Here is a 17657-nt window from a genome sequence, read left to right on the forward strand (position 1 = left end):
CCGCTGAGCAAGCTCAGCACAGGAGCGACTTGCTTGCTTCCGAGCACATGGTCTGCAGCCTAGTGCCTGGCCTATACCAACCGCCTGTGGACTCTACAGCTAGAGCAGGAGTGTGAGTGGGCCATGTGAGGGGACAATGTGTCAGGGAGAGCTCCTCCTTCCTCTCTCACTTACAGAGAGAATGGTCCTTGTAGCTTACAGGTTGTATTCATGCTGGCATGGAGCCTTGCATCTCCGAGTGGAGAACCATTCATAGATGTCTCCAGAAAGTTCTTAATATTCAGCAGCTCTGTGGCTTTCCAGTTGCAGGAACTGGCTTACAGCGTTTCTTGGTAGTCTCTGGTGGGAGATGACTCTCCTGCTTGAGGAAGTCCCAATTTTTTTTTCTGCAAGCCCAAAGGGCATTGTGCACCGTGTATATTTGCAGAACTGGAAATGAATGTGTCCCACCTGCCTGGATTTGGACCATTTCTCCAACTAATTACTCTTTGAGTCAAGGTTTCACTGTGTGGCCCTGGCTAGCCCGGAACTACTAGGAAGACCCGGCTGACCTCTAGTTTGTGGTGATCCTCCTGCGTCCACCTCCAGAATGCTGAGATTAGGCTGACCTTTCTCTAAGACTCCCTGGGAGCCTTGCTTCACACTGTTGTGAGTTTCTGGTTGGGTTCTGCCTCCCACCATCAGAGAAAGATCCTGGCAGACGGAGCCAGGCAGTCTGCTGCATGGCTAACACACAGTACATGTTTAGACAGAAGGATCATAGCCACTTACCCAGTGGGGAAAACCAAAAATAGGTCCTCTGTGCCAGATGAGGTTTCTGATATAAGTTAAGGACTGTATTTCTCTGCTTCTGAGTGTGCAAGACAGCTGTGTGAACCAGACATTCTCCCTCTTGTGTGATGGTATCTCTTTCCCTCACTAATTCTTCCTAACGCAGATAATGAGCCGGCCACAGCCCAGGCTTGCTGCGTATTTCCAGTTCTATTTTTATTTTAATAGCTTTGCCATCCCCCCCCCCCCGTATTCCTCAAGAAATCATGATAAATTAGGCCCAGATTTTAAACAATAGGACCATAAAGAAATAAGGAAGGAGAACTCACTACTTACAGACCAAAGTGATTTCCAACTTGGAATGTTGTGGGCACAGGTGAACAGGCACCCGGGCTGCATGGGAGTCACCACAGTGCAGAGTTCAGGAGAAGCTGTCCTGTAGGGACTTGATAACCATGCCAGCCTGTGTCAAGTGAGGACCAGCTCTGTCTGAAGCTCTGCTCAAATAGGTGGGTATGTGCTTCTCTACAGCAGGACTCACTTGACCAATGTAAGAAACTGAGATTTAAATGGACTAAATGACTTTCTTTGGGCAGTTTACCTTGGCTGGCTCTGGATTCATAGGCATTTTTTTCTTACCTAATCCCTGGGCCCTGATACTCTCCCTTGACTCTCCCTCCCCCTCTCTCTTCCCCTCCCCTTCTCCCTCTCATTTCCCCCTCTCAATCCCCCTCCCCTCCCCCTCTCCTTTCCTTCTCCCTAACCCCCTCCCCTCCCTCTCCCCCATTTGTGTGTGTGTGTGTGTGTGTGTGTGTGTGTGTGTGTGTGTGTGTGTGTGTCTATCATGCACAGGTAGGCATGTGGAGATCAGAGAACAACTTTAAGGAGTCAGTTCTCTACTTCCATCAATGCATCCTTGGGGCTGAGCTCAGGTGATCTGCTTTGACAACTGTCACTCACCTACATCCACCCCCACTCTTAATCTCTATTTTTCTACATTTTTTTCCTTTTCCTGAGAAGGGTTTAGTAGCAGGTCAATATTGTGCCTTAGTGCCTAGTTCAAAGAACCCTGAAAGGCTTTCCAACTCTGCCTCTTCTCTTGAAGGCCGCAGAAATAAGTAGGCTGGTAGTAAAACCCCACAGGGAGACAGCCCTACTCAGGCAGAACATCATGTGTCGTACAACTAGGAGGCCCTGGTCACTCTCCTTGCGAATATTTATCTGTGGTTTGTTTCCTTTGGCTCATAAGTTGACATTGGACATAATTACACAGCCCTCTTCCCAGAATCCTCTGTACTGAAAGAGAACACTGGAGCAGGGAGGGGAGGCTGGAGAGAAAGCACAGTGATTAAAGGCATTTTCTTCTCACAGAGGACCACAGGGCAGCCACTAGCACTTACGCTGGGCAGCTTACAATCGCCCATAACTCCAGCTCCAACTTCATCTCTGATACCCCCAGGCTTTCATGGGCACTCGCACACACATGTGCACTCACAACACACTTAGTTAAATACAATAAAATTGAATATTTTTTAAAAGAAAGAGAAGAATCTTTGGGGTCCTGGTATGGCTTTGTACAGACTCCACCAACCTCATTTCTCCCTCTGTGGGAAATGTTACCAGAGGACAGGAAGCTTTAGCGCACACGTCTTTCTATTATAGGCAAACCAGTGATCACAGCTCTGGTAGCCTGGGATACAAGCCATTTGCATCACAAACCTGTGGCCTGAAGTCCAGGTATCTCTTCTGGCTCCTTCTAGACCTCATGCTGACATCAAGGTGAGGAAGACAAGGTGTGGGTCTGGCCTCTGCCCCTCCCTTGGAGGTTCTGAGAAAGACACCACCTGCCTCTCCTAGTGGCTGTCACGATTCAGCTTATCCTGCCAAGAGAGAGGCTCTGTTTTTCTTCTTGCTATGGCTAGTTTCAAAGGCCACATATTCTGAGGTCATACTCCCTTCAAGCCTGTAGTGGCAGCCAGCCACATCCTTTGAATCCCTCTTCCCTCTTCTGGCCTCAACCCTCTCTTCCATTTGGCTCCCGTGGTGATATGGAGCCCGTGGAACCATCCAGATCGGCTCCCGTCTTACAGTTCTGTGATCATGACCTTGATTCTGCCCATCATGACAATGGCGTGAAATCCGAGACCTGGGAATGGTGAGGAGAGGGGTTGGTAGAATCCTCCTGTTCACCTTGTGTGCAAATGGATTAGAGCTGCCAATCTCATGCCTGGAGGAACCAACACTAAAACAAATAGCACCCACCCCAAGGACAGAAGCCACACAGCAGCAGAGAATAGTGTGGATGGTGGTAGCATGTCTCTAGGCTTTCTGTCTAGCTCAGGGCCTGCACAGGGAGAGCCAGCCGTACTTAGCTGCACCTCTGGTACATCCTACCCACTGCCCATTCACCGCCATCTCTGCCTGCTGTGCACCAGTCTTCTGACTACCTCTTGGGCACTATGCAGCCTGAGAATGCTTTAGGGAGAAAGTGGATATCCCATACTGCCCTTGCTAAAGGTTTTCCCGGGTAGCTCCCCAGGTGAGGGTGCTTAGGTCCTTTGAGCATTTGGGGTCCTGCCTTTTCCCTACTGCCATTTATTGTAGTACCATAGCTCCCAACCCCCATCATCTTATACCTTCCCAGTCGTTCACATAGCCCAGTGCTGTCACCCCAAGCTAGGCTGCCATCGTGTCAAAACCCCCTCATTCCCACCTCTTCTGCTGGACACACAGCGTGTTCTCTGTGAACGCTACCTGAGTCCGTGGGAACAGATACCAATGAATGACGAACAAAGCTATCAACCCGAATAGCTCATCCTGTGAGCTCGGGGCCATGTGGTCTTCAGGTCCATGACGCTTGGATGACAGAGCTACCCATTGCCTTGCCTTTTCTGTCATCGCAGGATCTGAAGGGAGAGGAGCCCAGCACACTCTGACATTCTGCTGACAACCTGAAGACCTGGTATTCACAGGTGTCTTCTGGGCTGCTGCATATACACTCATGGTCCTCCGGTAGCAACTTCAAAGACCCAAGAGGCTTGTGCCCCCGGTCCCAAAGATAGCAAAACAGAAAGGCGGAGAATTTCTGTTGGGCCCCAAGTTGCTGGGCTGGAGGGGGCAATGGTTAGTGCCCAGCAAGTGTCATCTCTTGGAACTGCCCGGAGCCCTGGAAACTGTATGCTAGAGTGGATGCTGGGGAATGGTCCTAAGTGGGGCTCTAAGTGATGGGCACCTGTGTGTAGAGTCATAACAGACTTTGAAGCTGGTGACTGTGAGTGCTTCGGGGAAGAACTCCCGGTGAACAGGCATGGTTGCTAACACAGGTTGTAGTGGGTCGAGTCCTGGAATTCTCATCCTTGTGGCCACAGGATTTATGATGTACTTTTAAAGTACCACCTATAAATTGAGTGCTCTGGGGAGGAGAGAGGGAGGGCAGGGGGAGAATAATTTATAGGCCCACTTGAGCTGGGGCTTAGCGGAACACTCAGCTGGTGTCTGTCATGGAGGGCTGGGTATAAATCCCTGTCGTGGTAAACAATAGGCTGAGGTCTAGATTCCCCCAAGCGTGTAAATCTGGCAATCACATTGCAGCACACGCATTGAATAAAAGGGGGGCAGCGTGTGGGTGGCAAAGACCATTACTTAAACATGAGCTGTGAATGACGAGAGACCTGTGTAAGATGAGCACATGAACCATGTGACCAGAACAGGGACACGCCTGGGTCTGAGAGGCTCCTTTGTGGCAGGCCCCTCATGGTCAGACCACACACACCTCTTAGAACACTCCGGGCTTCTCTGCCCTCCGAGTTCTTTTCTCAGTTGGGGTTTTACTGCTGTGAACAGACTCTATGACCAAGGCAACTCTTATAAAGGCCAGCATTTTATTGGGGCTGGCTTACAGGTTCAGAGGTTCAGTCCGTTATCATCAAGGTGGGAACATGGCAGCATCCAGGCAGGCACGGTGCAGGAGGAGCTGAGAGTTCTACATCTTCACGTGAAGGCTGCTAGCAGAAGACTGGCTTCCAGGCAGCTAGGATGAGGGTCTAAAAGCCCACACCACAGTGACACACCTACTCCAACAGGGCCACACCTTCTAATAATGCCACTCCCTGGGCGGAGCACATATAAACCATCGCCGAGCTGCTTCTGACCCTGGCCTCCACATAGTACCCCACTGACCAACTCCAGAGTCATGAATCTGAGATGTTCAGGTTCAAGTGGGAGATGAGTCCTTGGTGATAGGAGCCACCTCAGCTCCAGGTCATGGGAACCAGGCCCCTCACTGTCCTTAGAGAATGAATCCTCATACCCCTGCGTGATGCCACTGCCTTTGATCTTCCTGTAGGTGGCAACACACACAGGACCAAGTCGTTATTCCATCCCATAATGCCTATGCAGTTAATTTTCTTGCCACTCTGACCAAACGCTTGACAGGAGGAGGGTCTCCCTTTGCTCACAGGTTAACGTAGGACTTTCCGCCATGGTCGGACTATGTGGCAGCTGGGGCTCGCTCTGTGATGGCAGGAACCCATGACAGATACATTAGATGTATGAACAGATCAGGAAGGAAGAACTAGGCTGGAAGTAGGTCCAACCTATAATCTTCAAGGCCTGCTCCCATGGCCCTACACCATCCAGGTAGGTCCCATGTCCAGAAGGTTCCACAGCCTTCACATGTGGTGCTGGGGACCAATTATTTAAATACACGAGCCTACAGGGAACATTTCACATCCAAGCCATGACACACATTAACCCACCTGTGTCCGGCCCATCTCACATCTATGGGGCTACGAACGCCACCTCATCCTAAGAACCTCCCTGTTTTAGTCTGCTTAGTAAATACCATGACCAAGAGCGTCCTGGGGGGAAAGAAGGGTTTATTTCATCCTAGAGCTTACAGTCGATCACAAGGAAGGGAGCTGGAGGTAGAACTGAATAAGAGGTTACAGCAGAAGGTGCTCACTGACTTGCTCTCCATGGCTTACTCAGTTTGCTGCGTGAACACCCCAGGGCTGCCCGGGCAGGGGTGTTTCTAACCACAGTGGGCTGGGCTCTTATCCGCCAGTTGTCAATGAAGAAAATGTCCCACCATTTGATGGAGGCCTGTAGTTCCCTCTTCTCAGGGGACCCCAGCTTCTGTTGAGCTGATAAAACTCCAACCAGCACCCGCCTGTGAGAGTTGATCTTGACTGTCTACTTGGTGGGAATCTAGACTCATCTAAGAAGCAAACCTTTGAGCGAGCTGGTGAAGAGCTTCTACACTGGGCTGAAGGGAGAGTGCCTATCCAGTGAGTGGGGTCCTGAACTAAATCAAAAAGAGAAGCAACGATTGAGCACGAATGTTCATCCACTCCCTGACTAGAGCTATGATATGAATGGCTTCCTCAGCTCCTGACAGTGTGCCCTTCTGCCAGGATGGACTGGATCCTTAGGCTTTGAGCTAAAATGCACCTTCTCTTCTTCCTCCCCTTTCCTTCCTTCTCCTTCCATCCCCCTTCCTTTCCCTTCCTTCCTTCCCTTCTTTCTTTCATTCTTTTCTGCCTTCCTTCCTGCCTTCCTTCCTTTCTTCCCCTTACTTCCTGTCTACCTGCCTTCCTTCCGTCTCCCTCCTCCTCCCTCCTTCTTCTCCTTCCTTCTGTTGCTTTTCCCAGACATTTTGAAGCAAGGTAACCAATACACTTCTTGACCTCCTCCCAGCCTAGCCAGCTACTCTGCCAGTTTCTGGTGTCTTCAATGATGACATTGACACTCTACTCCTTCATGAAGGCTGGGCCTACATCATCTGTGACTAGCAAGCAGCAGGACAGGGTTTAATAGCTGAGTGCTACACATGGAAATTTTGTCTGGAGAGGGGGGAGGCAGAAAGAAAGGGGAGGAAAGGAAGGGTCAAAGGGATGGGTAGAAGTGAGGGAAACTAAATCAGTGCCCTTCTCCAATTACCACCTCCCCTCTGAGACGTGCCACAGGCTTCTCATGGCTTCCCACAGATGCCCCTTTAGGGTCCCACTCACTTTCAGTCTGTCTATTAAATCCTGTAAGTCAGGGTTGAAAATCTGAGCACAAGATGGGGCTCTAGCATCCTTCACCTGTGTGTCCTTAGGCTGCCTCCCAGCTCTCTCACCCTGGTGTGTGGATGAGGGGAGGAGGCTCCTTACCAGCACTGTGCCCTTGGCACCACTCATTGACACCATCTTGTGTGTTCAGGGTGGTACAGCTCCTGCCTTTTGATCTGCTCTTTTCTGTCCCTGACCTACATCAGGTGCAGGGACAGAGCATCTGTGACAACATTAGTAAAAGACAGAAGACTAACAGGTAAGCCAGGTAGGGGGGAGGACCCAAGAGCACAGATGGAAGGTAGCTGCCATTCATGTGTTTGTGTCATGGAACAAGTTATCATTCCCTACACAGTCCTCACAGAACAGTGAACCTGCTGGGGGGATCTTTCATCAACCAAAGGTACTCCCTGCAGTGAGAGGTACCATCAAAAGAGGATCAGGCATGCTGGGATGAATGAAGAGGGTCCCATGAAGAACACACACCATGTATTCCCTGTGGCCCTGGTTACCTCCTGTTCCCTGCCTTTAATGGCTTGCAGGGCCTGAAGCAGCAGCCCTGTGATCTCAGTGACACAGGGGGACAAAAAACCACAACTGGGAGAAACCGTGGGCCGTGTTCCTCGGTGTCTTGTAAATGGAGTTGATGTTTTGATGATGCAGGCTGGAAGCCCGTGGTCTCACCAGTTGGTCATTTAGATCTTGCGGCATGCTGATAGCGACCAAGGTTTAGTTACTAGCACCTCTGGAGCCACAGCTCACGAAATCCACAGGACTCCAATGCTCCCTTGTGCAAAGAGGGAAAATTAGGGATCTAGCATTGAGGGTCTGGCCTGGGTAACGATTAGATCCCAAGTCCTGGCTCTAGTACTAGGTTCCTTACCTTAACCTGACCCAGACCTTTCTGGGTTTTTCAGATTCCCTGAAAGCCTCAGACTTGGAGAAAATGGAGGATAAACTGGCAGGACAACGTAACAGCTTTATGTGGAAGTGTGTCACTTTCTTGTGCCACTGGAAGCAATTCTGGGGTTGGAACACTGATGGCTTTCTAAACAGCAGAGTTGAGGTTTGATGAGAACTTGTGACTTACTGAAGGCCCCACATCTCATGGGCATCGCAAGCGATCTCTTGCCTCCCGCTGCCAGTCCATCCCTGGTACTGACCCACTTCGCAAAGTTCTCTGTCTTATCCCTGACCCATATCACAGACATCCACTCAACAAACAGCTATTAAACACCAGCTCTGCACCCTAATTTGAAAAGAGCAGATCAAAAGGCAGGAGCTGTACCACCCTGAACACACAAGATGGTGTCAATGAGTGGTGCCAAGGGCACAGTGCTGGTAAGGAGCCTCCTCCCCTCATCCACACACCAGGGTGAGAGAGCTGGGAGGCAGCCTAAGGACACACAGGTGAAGGATGCTAGAGCCCCATCTTGTGCTCAGATTTTCAACCCTGACTTACAGGATTTAATAGACAGACTGAAAGTGAGTGGGACCCTAAAGGGGCATCTGTGGAAAGCCATGAGAAGCCTGTGGCACGTCTCAGAGGGGAGGTGGTAATTGGAGAAGGGCACTGATTTAGTTTCCCTCACTTCTACCCATCCCTTTGACCCTTCCTTTCCTCCCCTTTCTTTCTGCCTCCCCCCTCTCCAGGCAAAATTTCTTTCATGTGTAGCACCGGCTGTTGGAATTCAATCTGTAGACTGGGCTTTTTTCTTTCTTTCTTTTTTTCTTTTTCTTTTCTTTTCTTTTTTTTTTTTTTTTGAGACAGGATCTCTCTTTTATAACACAGTCTGGCATGATACTCACTATGAAATGACAAAGCAGGTGCAGGTGCAGGCTCACCTGGAACTCACGATTCTCCTGCCTCAACTTTCTAAGTGCTGGGTTTACTGGTGTGCGCGATCTCTCACTGATCAAGGATTTTTAAAAAAGAACCACATACTTATATTTTTATGGTGTGTCTGTGAGTATAGAAACATACCACACGCACTACATGTGTGTAGCCCATGGAGTTTAGAAGAGGGCATCAGTTCCCCTGGAACTAGAGTTGCAGATTATTGTGAGCCACCCATGTGGGTGCTGGGAACCGAATCCTCTCTTCTGCAAGGTCAGTTACTGTTCTTCTTGTTCTCGTGGCTGTTGCTGTTGTTGTTGTTGTAGACCTCCTCCTCTTCATCTTCCTCCTCTTCCTCCTCCTTCCTCAGCAATTCATTTTATTTTCTCCTCCTCCTCCTTTTTGCTTTGTAGATGAGGCTGGCCTTGAACTCAGAGATCTGCCTGCCTCTATATCCGAGTGCTGGAATTAAAGCTTGAGTCACCATGCCCAGCTCTTTAGCCAGTGTTCTAAACCATCAAGCCACTCTCCAACTTTTGGTGCAAGGAGGAGATAAATGGACATGTATGTATGTCTGTTGTTGTGTGTGTGTGTGTGTGTGTGTGTGTGTGTGTGTGTGTGTGTGTGTGTGTTATGAGGGGGAGCCTGTGTGCTTCAGGCCTAAGGTTGACATCTGGTGTCTGTCTTGGTCCATTTCCACCTCTGTCTTGAGGCAGGGTCTTTCCCTTAAACCCAGAGCTCACTGACCTGACTGGTCCATCTAGCCAGCTTACTCAGGGGATCCCATCTCTTCCTCCTTTGTGCTGAGACTACAGACTGCCCAACATGTGGGGAGCTGGGGATCAGAACTTCCTGTCCCCGAGGTGGAACCCACTGAACAATTTCCCCAGCCAGAGGATTTTGCCCTGGACACCACCTTGGGTAGTCTCCTGAGCATAAAAGAGCCATAGGAAAAGAAAACCAAGTTCGAACCTGTCTGGCAAGCCTTGGGTGCAGTTTCTCCTGGTGGCCAGCAGAGGGCAGAGCTGGCTGCTTGCTGTTCCAGCTGACGTGGTACTTGGCTCAAGGCTGACATTTCCAAGTTCTGGATGTATTGACCTTTGTACCTCTTAATCTGGCCCCTGAGATTCAACCAAAGACATCACTTGAGAAGCTTTTTTTCCAAAGTATTGGAAGTTTGCGTTTTCAAAACAGTAAGGGTGAAGAGAAGTTTCTGGGGTCCTGGTGTGTATCAACGTGTTGTCCTTTGCACTGGAACTGTGGTGGCCTCTGATGTCACATGGAGCTGGAGTCCTCATTTCCAGGTCAGGGCCTGTGTGGCCAGAAACCCCCATATATATTCCTTTTCTTGTCTGGCTAATAGTGCCGCTCCCAGGACACTAGTGCCTGCAGGACAGGCACCAGCAGGCAAACAAACTTGACAGAAATCCCTGAGTAGCCAACAAAACTGCCCAACCCTGAAGGGATGGCTTAGACCATTATCTCTCAGATACTTAGTTCCGGGGAGCAAGGAGCTGATGGGCACTTGTGAGAAGGAGATGCAGATCCCAGTGATCATCGGTGTGCCTGTCTTGTGGTAGATCTGTGAGTGACCACAGCTCACTACAGATCAAGCATGGATCCCGGGATGGGCCTGACGGAGAGGAAATGGAGACAAGACAGACAGACAGACAGACAGACAGACAGACAGACAGACAGACAGACAGACAGACAGAGAGAGAGAGAGCTGGAATCTGGAGGTCTGGGTTCTCATCTAGAGAAGCCACAGCACCCCAGAAGCTCTGTGTGTTTATTGTATAGAGTTGGACATAAAGGCAAGGTTACAGTATAGAGCTGGAGAAGGAGGCAGGTCTATGCATCCACCTCAAGGAGGTGGGTTTAGCTAATCTTGGTAGGAGCAGGCCCTGTTAGTGAACAGCCTTCAGGATGCAAATATGGGAGCACCGGGGTGTGGTGAAAGCTATGGTGGACGTTCTCTGCACACACTGTCAACATCCAGAATTGCTCTAGAGGAAAACCTGACATGCTTCTGAGCCTCGCTCCAGGGGGAAGAAGGCCTTGTCTTCCTCTGTGGGTTTGAGGCTCTGGGGTCTTTGTTGTGGCAGTGCCCTTGTCAACAGCACACGTTCACTTAGAATGTGATGTACACCCTACTCATCGTTGGTCCTTGATTCCCTTCACCGACCAGCAGAGGCTGTACTTGTGTGTTCGTTCAGTCTACAGTTGTGGAAATGTAGGCCCTGAGAGGCTCCCTCAGGCTTGAGATCATTGGTGCTGAACAGGTGTGTCTTGCTGTAGCTGGTGCTTTCCTCACCACCAAGCCTGATAGAGAAACTTCCTTGTGCTACCTTGTCCGCCCCTTCTCTGGTCCTTCCGCTCATCTGTCACTGTTAGACTCAAGGTTCCGTTGGTCCCCCCACCAGCATGGCTCACCATCAAACCATCAAACCTGGCTTCTCCACCCCTCTCATCCACATCTCTTCTATCTGCAGCTGGCCTGCCCAGTGCCTCTGACTCCCCCAGACCAGCCCTGTTGTTGTAAAAATATGAAAAAAAAAATAAATAAAAGAATCTTTTATCCCCACTAGATCCGGCACCTCAGTGCCCCAAGATGTCTGCTAGATATCTTGGCGGAAACACATCCCAACTCCAAGGAGGCCCAATGTCTCCTGCCGCCGCACACTTCCCTACACTCAAACTGTCACATAAAAGAACACACAACACAATAACCTTAGATCTGATTGGTAAGATATAATTGCCCACCTAAACATACAAAGCCCGGTACCATCCATTAATAACAACCTGTAAATACACAGAGCGGAATCTTAACATCACCCACCATGGCTTCTAGTGCCCTCTCCTTCCTGTCTCTTCCTTCTTTCCATTCCAGTCTCCTCCTCTTCCTTCAAACTTCTCTCCCGCCCATTCTTCCTTCTCCCCCAATGACAGGCCTCCTTCTATCCTGTACCTGCCCCTCACCTGTATTTTACAAATTCAATGGGTAGAAGGTTCTAGTGAAGTCACCTGAGTCCTGAGTGTGTGACTAGGCAGCTGTCCTTGGGGCAGTGGAATTAGCATCAAAATACAGATCACTCCAGGGCAAACCACAACACAGCCCCAGCCTCTGCTGGCTCCTATTCCACCTGCATTCCCTTTCCCACCCAGCCAGCGCCTCAACAGCAGCAAAGGCCACTTTGCCCCACTCTTGAACGAAAGGCAAACTCCAAGGAAGACAAGGGGTGACGGGGCTCAGAACACCAGGATGGGCCCTGCAAACAGCTCACAGGACACTGGGTTGGGTCCTGGCTCTCTGCAGGTATGGTAGAGATCTGTGCTGTCCACTCACAAGCTTTGCCTTGGATCTTCCCTATACCTGGAGACACCTCCCATGCTCTCCATTGGCTGCTTTTCTCATGCGTTTGTTCCCTGAATACCATCTCTTCTCACCAGGCTCACCTCTCCTCCAGGGAGGCCTCCTGGCCTCATTGCTCCTCTGTGAGTTGTCCGTGGAGTACTACCAAACCAAGGCCAGGCCTTACTTGTTCACTAAGCCTCTCTGGGAAAGCACAGGTGTGGGAACACAGTAGGTACTCGGGAAAGCTTTAATAGACAGGCAGAAGCATCTATGAGTCTGAACTTTCTGTAAGAAGGCAGCCTGCCCTGACAATGTGGGGGCGAATTGGTCCTCCTGTAGCCGCCTTCTTATCTCTTCTGTGTGTGTGCGTGCACACATTTGGCCATGACCTCCTGTTCTGCTCCCCGCCCTGTCCTAGGCACCTCCAACACTTTGCTTTTATTCTACAGTGCTTCTTTGCAATGGGGTCAAAGAGCGAGCATTTCACAGCTGTCCTCTCTTCCATGAGCGTGCATCTCCTGGGATGCCACATAGTGATACTTACTTAGCCTCTCACTGTTTTCCTTGGAGACAGGATTTCACTGCGTAGCCCAGGGTGGCTCCAAACTCACATGGTTCTAGCCCTTTCTCAGCCTCTGGAATGCAGGGGTTACAGGTAGGAGCCACTATATGGCATTGATCACTTGAAGGACCAGCTGGTTTCTTTTACTTTTGGACCACCACGAAGTGTGGTCTCCTGCTTAGTCTTGAGGGGCTTAGAGTCCATTATTTTGTCCAGCGAGTTTATGAGTTTATGGAGAGAAGGAAGAGGAGGAAGGGGAGGAGGAGGAGGAGGAAGAGGAGGAGGAAGAAGAGGAGGAGGAAGAAGAAGAGGAGGAGGAGGAAGAGGAGGAGGAAGAAGAGGAGGAGGAGGAGGAGGAGGAAGAGGAGGAGGAAGAAGAGGAGGAGGAAGAAGAAGAGGAGGAGGAGGAAGAGGAGGAGGAAGAAGAGGAGGAGGAGGAGGAAGAGGAGGAGGAAGAGGAGGAGGAGGAGGAAGAGGAGGAGAAAGAGGAGGAGGAGGAGGAAGAGGAGGAGAAAGAGGAGGAGGAGGAAGAGGAGGAGGAGGAGGAGGAGGAGATTAGGAGGAGGAGGAGGAGGAAGACTTCACTATCTCTTCCACTCCAGGCTACTGAGGCTGGGAACTCCTTGGATAGGGATCTGCACACCAACCAGAAAGCCACATCCTTACAGTGTGTGTGCCAGCCAGGGTCTGTTCTGAAGTTCAATGCTCTCCTGCCTGGCGTGTGCCCATTAGGCTCTCCTGCCCAGTGATCAGCAAGGGTGGGTTTGCTAAGTTGTTTTGAATTTTAGAACTTTATTTTGGAACTTGAGCCATCACCTTCCCAGGAGTGAAGTCTAAGCACTTATTCCTACTTCTTGAAGTCTCCCCTGTGCATCTTCTAACCCAGTGAGGTAACACAGCAAGGCCCCCAATCCTACTCTTGGCCCTTACAGGACTTCCTCATCCCCCATCCCACCCCACCCCCCACAGCAGGAGAGAGGAGTTGCTGCTCACTTCCAAGCTCTGCCTAGGAAAGTGAGAAAGGCTTCCTTAGCACCATAGGGAAGGGGGAGAGGAACCTCCTTGCTGTTCCCTCTAGTCCCTGGTCCCCTCCGTTTTCTTCAAGGTGTTTAGGGAGATTCCCTTGAAGGCACCTATACCCTCTCCATGGGCTAAGGAATGGGTAGGGAGGAAGAGAGTGATGCCTCACGGGTCCTGGCCAGGCGCTCGGTGCTGCTCCCTTTTCATTATGGATAGGTGAGGGTGGCAGTACCATCCCCAAGAGACGGGCCAGGATCTGCCTGGAGAGTGCCTTCAAGGGAGGCACCGCCCTCGCCTCGGGGCTCCTCCTCTCCGGTTCGCAGGGGTGAGGTGGGGGTGAGGGGAAGGAGGGCACGTGGCCGCTTTCTGTCCTAGAGCACCTGGTATGGTGGTGGGCGGATCATAACCCAAGATCCAGCCCCTATGTCTCCCCGGCCTCGGACAGTCCAGGTATTGGAGACCCCTCCCCATCACCACTCATTCTCACTCCCAGCTCCGTGACGTCATGCTCCTCGCGTGGCATGATGGGAGAATCCTAATGTTTTCCAACAGATGCTCCAAGAACAGCTTTCAGATTAAAGCAATTGCAAGAGCAAAGATTCTCCTTTTTCCCTTTTTTCGGGGGGGTGGGGGGTGGGGTGGGGGGAGGGAGCACCCCCAGATATTCCTGGACATCTCCCCCAGCCCCAAGCACGCCATAAACACTGACAAGAAAAAGTTTTTATTTCCTGGTTCAACTTTTTTTTTTCCCCTGGAATATAAGCCGAAGAATGGGAATAAATACGAATAAATAACAAAGCGAGGCCGCGCAAGCCGGTATGCGCCTGGCTGCAGCCTGCAAGGCTTTTGTCTCCCCATCCTGAAGCCAGCCTGGCGTCCTCCTCCGTTCTTTTTCTTTCCCGGCCCCTTTTGCTTTTCCTTTTAAAAAAGACGCCCTCTCCAGCCCCCTCGCCGGTGACCTTGGCCGCCTAGGATGCTCTGATTCCGCATCTCCCTCCAACTTGCCCCCGCGTCGCCTTTCCCATGGCCGCATCCGAGGACAGCAGCAGCTGCCTTGTGTCGCCGCGGGGCCGCTCGCAGAGTGACCCCAGCTTCCTCAGCGACTCCTCAGCCACCTCCACGGACGCCGGGGAGAACCCAGGTACTGGGCCCGGCGGGGGCGGCCAGGCGGGGTGGGGGAGACACAAGGCAGGTGGCATGGGGACCACGTCTCCATGCGCCACAGTTCCCCTGCCTTCACTGGGGGGGGGGGGGACAGCGGCCCTTTTCAGGCACCACTGGGGCCGTGGTTCCTGTCCCCAGCACACAGGGATGCCTCGGAGCCCTTTGTCCGAAGACGAACCGCTTCGCTGGTAGAGCTGGATGCTCTGCAGTGTGCCCTGTTGGCTGGCTGCTGGGCATTGCAACCCAGTAGGGAGTGCCACGGTGTGCAGCTGACTGACCACAGGAAGGGTCCTCAGGCCACCTCCGCCCAGGGTTGGTGCTTACTCTGCCTTCTGTCCAGTCCCTCCTATGGTCCTGTGCTACCCACTCGAAAAGATCAAGGCAGCAGTACACTCTTGCAGCCACCATGCCCAAGGCTGTCACTTGGTACCAGGACTCCAGCCAGGTCTACCGCACCTGGGCACACCCGCCTCCCGGGACAGGTGTGCTGGGCAGAGCTGCTGTGGAGAAATGAAGGGTGTGAGCCTGCCCGGCAGAGCCGGTTTCTTCACACTCTGTGGGCTTGTCCACTCCTCGACACTCAAGGCAATGTGGATTGTTTAGGTGATAAACAGGTCACAGAAGGCATCTATGCGGCTTGATTGATGACTTTCCTGGGACCAAGAAAGGCCTAATGAAGCAGGAGGGGGTGGGCTGTGTGCTCTCTGTCACCATGGAGACGCAGGAAGCAAAGTGATCATTAAAACCTTTCTCCACCAGAAGGCAATTTTCACTTCTGGGGAGAAGTCAGAGCTTCTGAAATGGATCTTTCAAAAAAAAAAAAAAATCAAAGCTGGTGTGTTGTGTCAAGTGGAGGGGCTCAGTTCTGTGTCTTCATGAGGTGCAACCCCTCATAGTTGCTGTTTGATAATGCCTTACTTTGCTTTCCTTTGTACACATCTCTTTAAATGCAAGGACCCCAGAATGGGGACTAAATGGTGTTAAATGATTGTTAAATGATGGCATTAAATCCCAGGGGCCAGCAAAGACTGTCTTTGTGCTGAGAGATTCCACAAGAGCTATACGAACTACCCAGAAAACTCCCTTTTAAAAAGTAGCTCTGAGGGACCCCATTGGTAGAGTTCGGGGAAGGACTGAAGGAATTGAAGGGGATTTCAACCCCATAGGAAGAACAACAATATCAACCAACTGAGCCCCCCAGAGCTCCCAGGGACTAAACCACTAACCAAATACATATAGAGCCCCATGGCTCCAGCTGCATATGTAGTAGAGGATGGCCTTATTGGCCTCAATGGGAGGGGAGGACCTTGGTCCTGTGGTGGAGGCTCAATACCCCAGCGTAGGGGGATGCTAGAGTGGTGAGGTGGGAAATGGGAGTGGGTGGGTGGGTGGTAGAGCATCCTCCTAGAAGCACAGGGGAGGTAAGATGGGATGGGGGGTTTGAGGAGAGGGAACCGGGAAGGGGGACAGCATTTGAAATGTAAGAAAATGAAATAACCGATATAAATAAATATAGATAAATAAAGTAGTGCTGTGGGTACCAGGACCTGATACGGAAATTTTAAGCCATAAACCCACCCAAATCTTATAAGATGCCTTTGTTAGGACCTTGACATGGTCAGCCACACCTGCTCACACCAGCGTTCCAGGAAGGAGAGTCCCTGAGTCTAGGAGGGCAAGTTGATTTCCACAGTTTCCAGGGCAGGCTGCGGCAAGTAGACCCTTAAGTCACTAATGAAGTCTTCCCTTAGTTGTGTGTAACACCCATGGCGGATGGTTTCCCAGCTCTCAGAGATACCGTGGAAGGTGAATGGTCCCTTACCAGACAATCACTTTCGCTCCTTTGTCTCTTTGGCAGTAAAAAGAGGCAAACTTGAAATGGAGATTATGGGGGATTTAGCTTTTTGGCTGTCTATGAGCTGATGCGTCTGTGGGTGGCAGTGGCAGGTGGGCTGCTATCTGTCCACGAGGGAGCAGGGAGGAGGGCTGAAGTCTAGCCCCAGTATGAAGTCTAGCATGGGAGGACATGTGCTGGAGCCGTCGATGGGTTAGGATGGTCAAAATGGAGCTGCTTTGGGGAAGTGAAATGTCTGAAATTCCATGAATGGTAGGACCAGGTATTGAGCATTCGTGGGTTGTGTTCAGCAGTGGAGTTCTGACTAAAAGGAGAATCTTCAGGTTGAGAGAGATCCACAAGCCGGCAACAGGAAGGGTGGGGTGTGGAAGGTGTTCGCATACTCCTGCTGGTGGGAGACTAGCTAAATCAATATGGCCTGCCACCCATCTACCCTGGGTACAATCAACCATACTGCGTGTGACTTGGGGCTTCCAGAGAGTCTGATGTTCTAGTCAGTTCTTGGCACAGCCCCTCATCTGACCCCCACCCCCAACCAATGTAGGCTCTTTTCTCTCTAGGTACCTGCTGAACCCAGCCAGTAGCCCCACAATGGCCAGATTCAGGAACATAGAAGAGTGTCCTACCTCCATCTAGTGTCTTTGGTTTTCTAAAACAGTCCTAAACTGTTTTCACCCTTCCCCAAGGCTCTTTGAATTTAACAACGTTCTTTTAGTCAAATCTCAAAAAGCATTCTTGGAAAAGTAAGCCTGGAGTGCTTTGGCCCCTCTTCCTCCCTGTCAGTACTACCCTGTAGTGCCCTGCTCTGATATTTCCTCTTCCCTCTCTGATAGAAGACCAGATGAGTTAAAAACAGTCACGGGGGTGTGTCGAGGGCAAGTCTTCATTGTGTGATCTAATTGCCTTGGCCATGGAGAGCTTACCATACCACTGCGTCTGTGTCTGTTCAGAGAACTCTTGCCCTGGGGAGATATAACTGAATGTCTAGCCCTTCTCTCCTCTAGAGAGCCAATAATTGATCCATATTCTATCAAAATCCA

The 17657-nt window shown here is 51.0% G+C and overlaps 1 protein-coding gene across 3 annotated transcripts in view; it reads left to right on the forward strand.

The window, feature by feature from the left end:
* Positions 1 to 17657, forward strand: part of Phactr3 (phosphatase and actin regulator 3) — a 219271-nt gene that overhangs the window by 9342 nt on the left and 192272 nt on the right. Inside the window, exon 1 of one of the 3 annotated variants that reach the window (XM_039105550.2) lies at positions 13903 to 14739. The exons of the other annotated variants lie outside the window; for them this stretch is intronic. Within the exon in view, the coding sequence (XP_038961478.1) occupies positions 14622 to 14739 (118 nt within the window). The 5' untranslated portion in view covers positions 13903 to 14621. Of the gene's footprint in view, positions 1 to 13902; positions 14740 to 17657 lie in introns of those variants that run through there. 3 annotated transcript variants of the gene reach the window in all.

This window comes from Rattus norvegicus, chromosome 3 (assembly GCF_036323735.1).
Source record: "Rattus norvegicus strain BN/NHsdMcwi chromosome 3, GRCr8, whole genome shotgun sequence".
In the NCBI taxonomy this organism is placed as follows: Eukaryota; Metazoa; Chordata; class Mammalia; order Rodentia; family Muridae; genus Rattus; species Rattus norvegicus.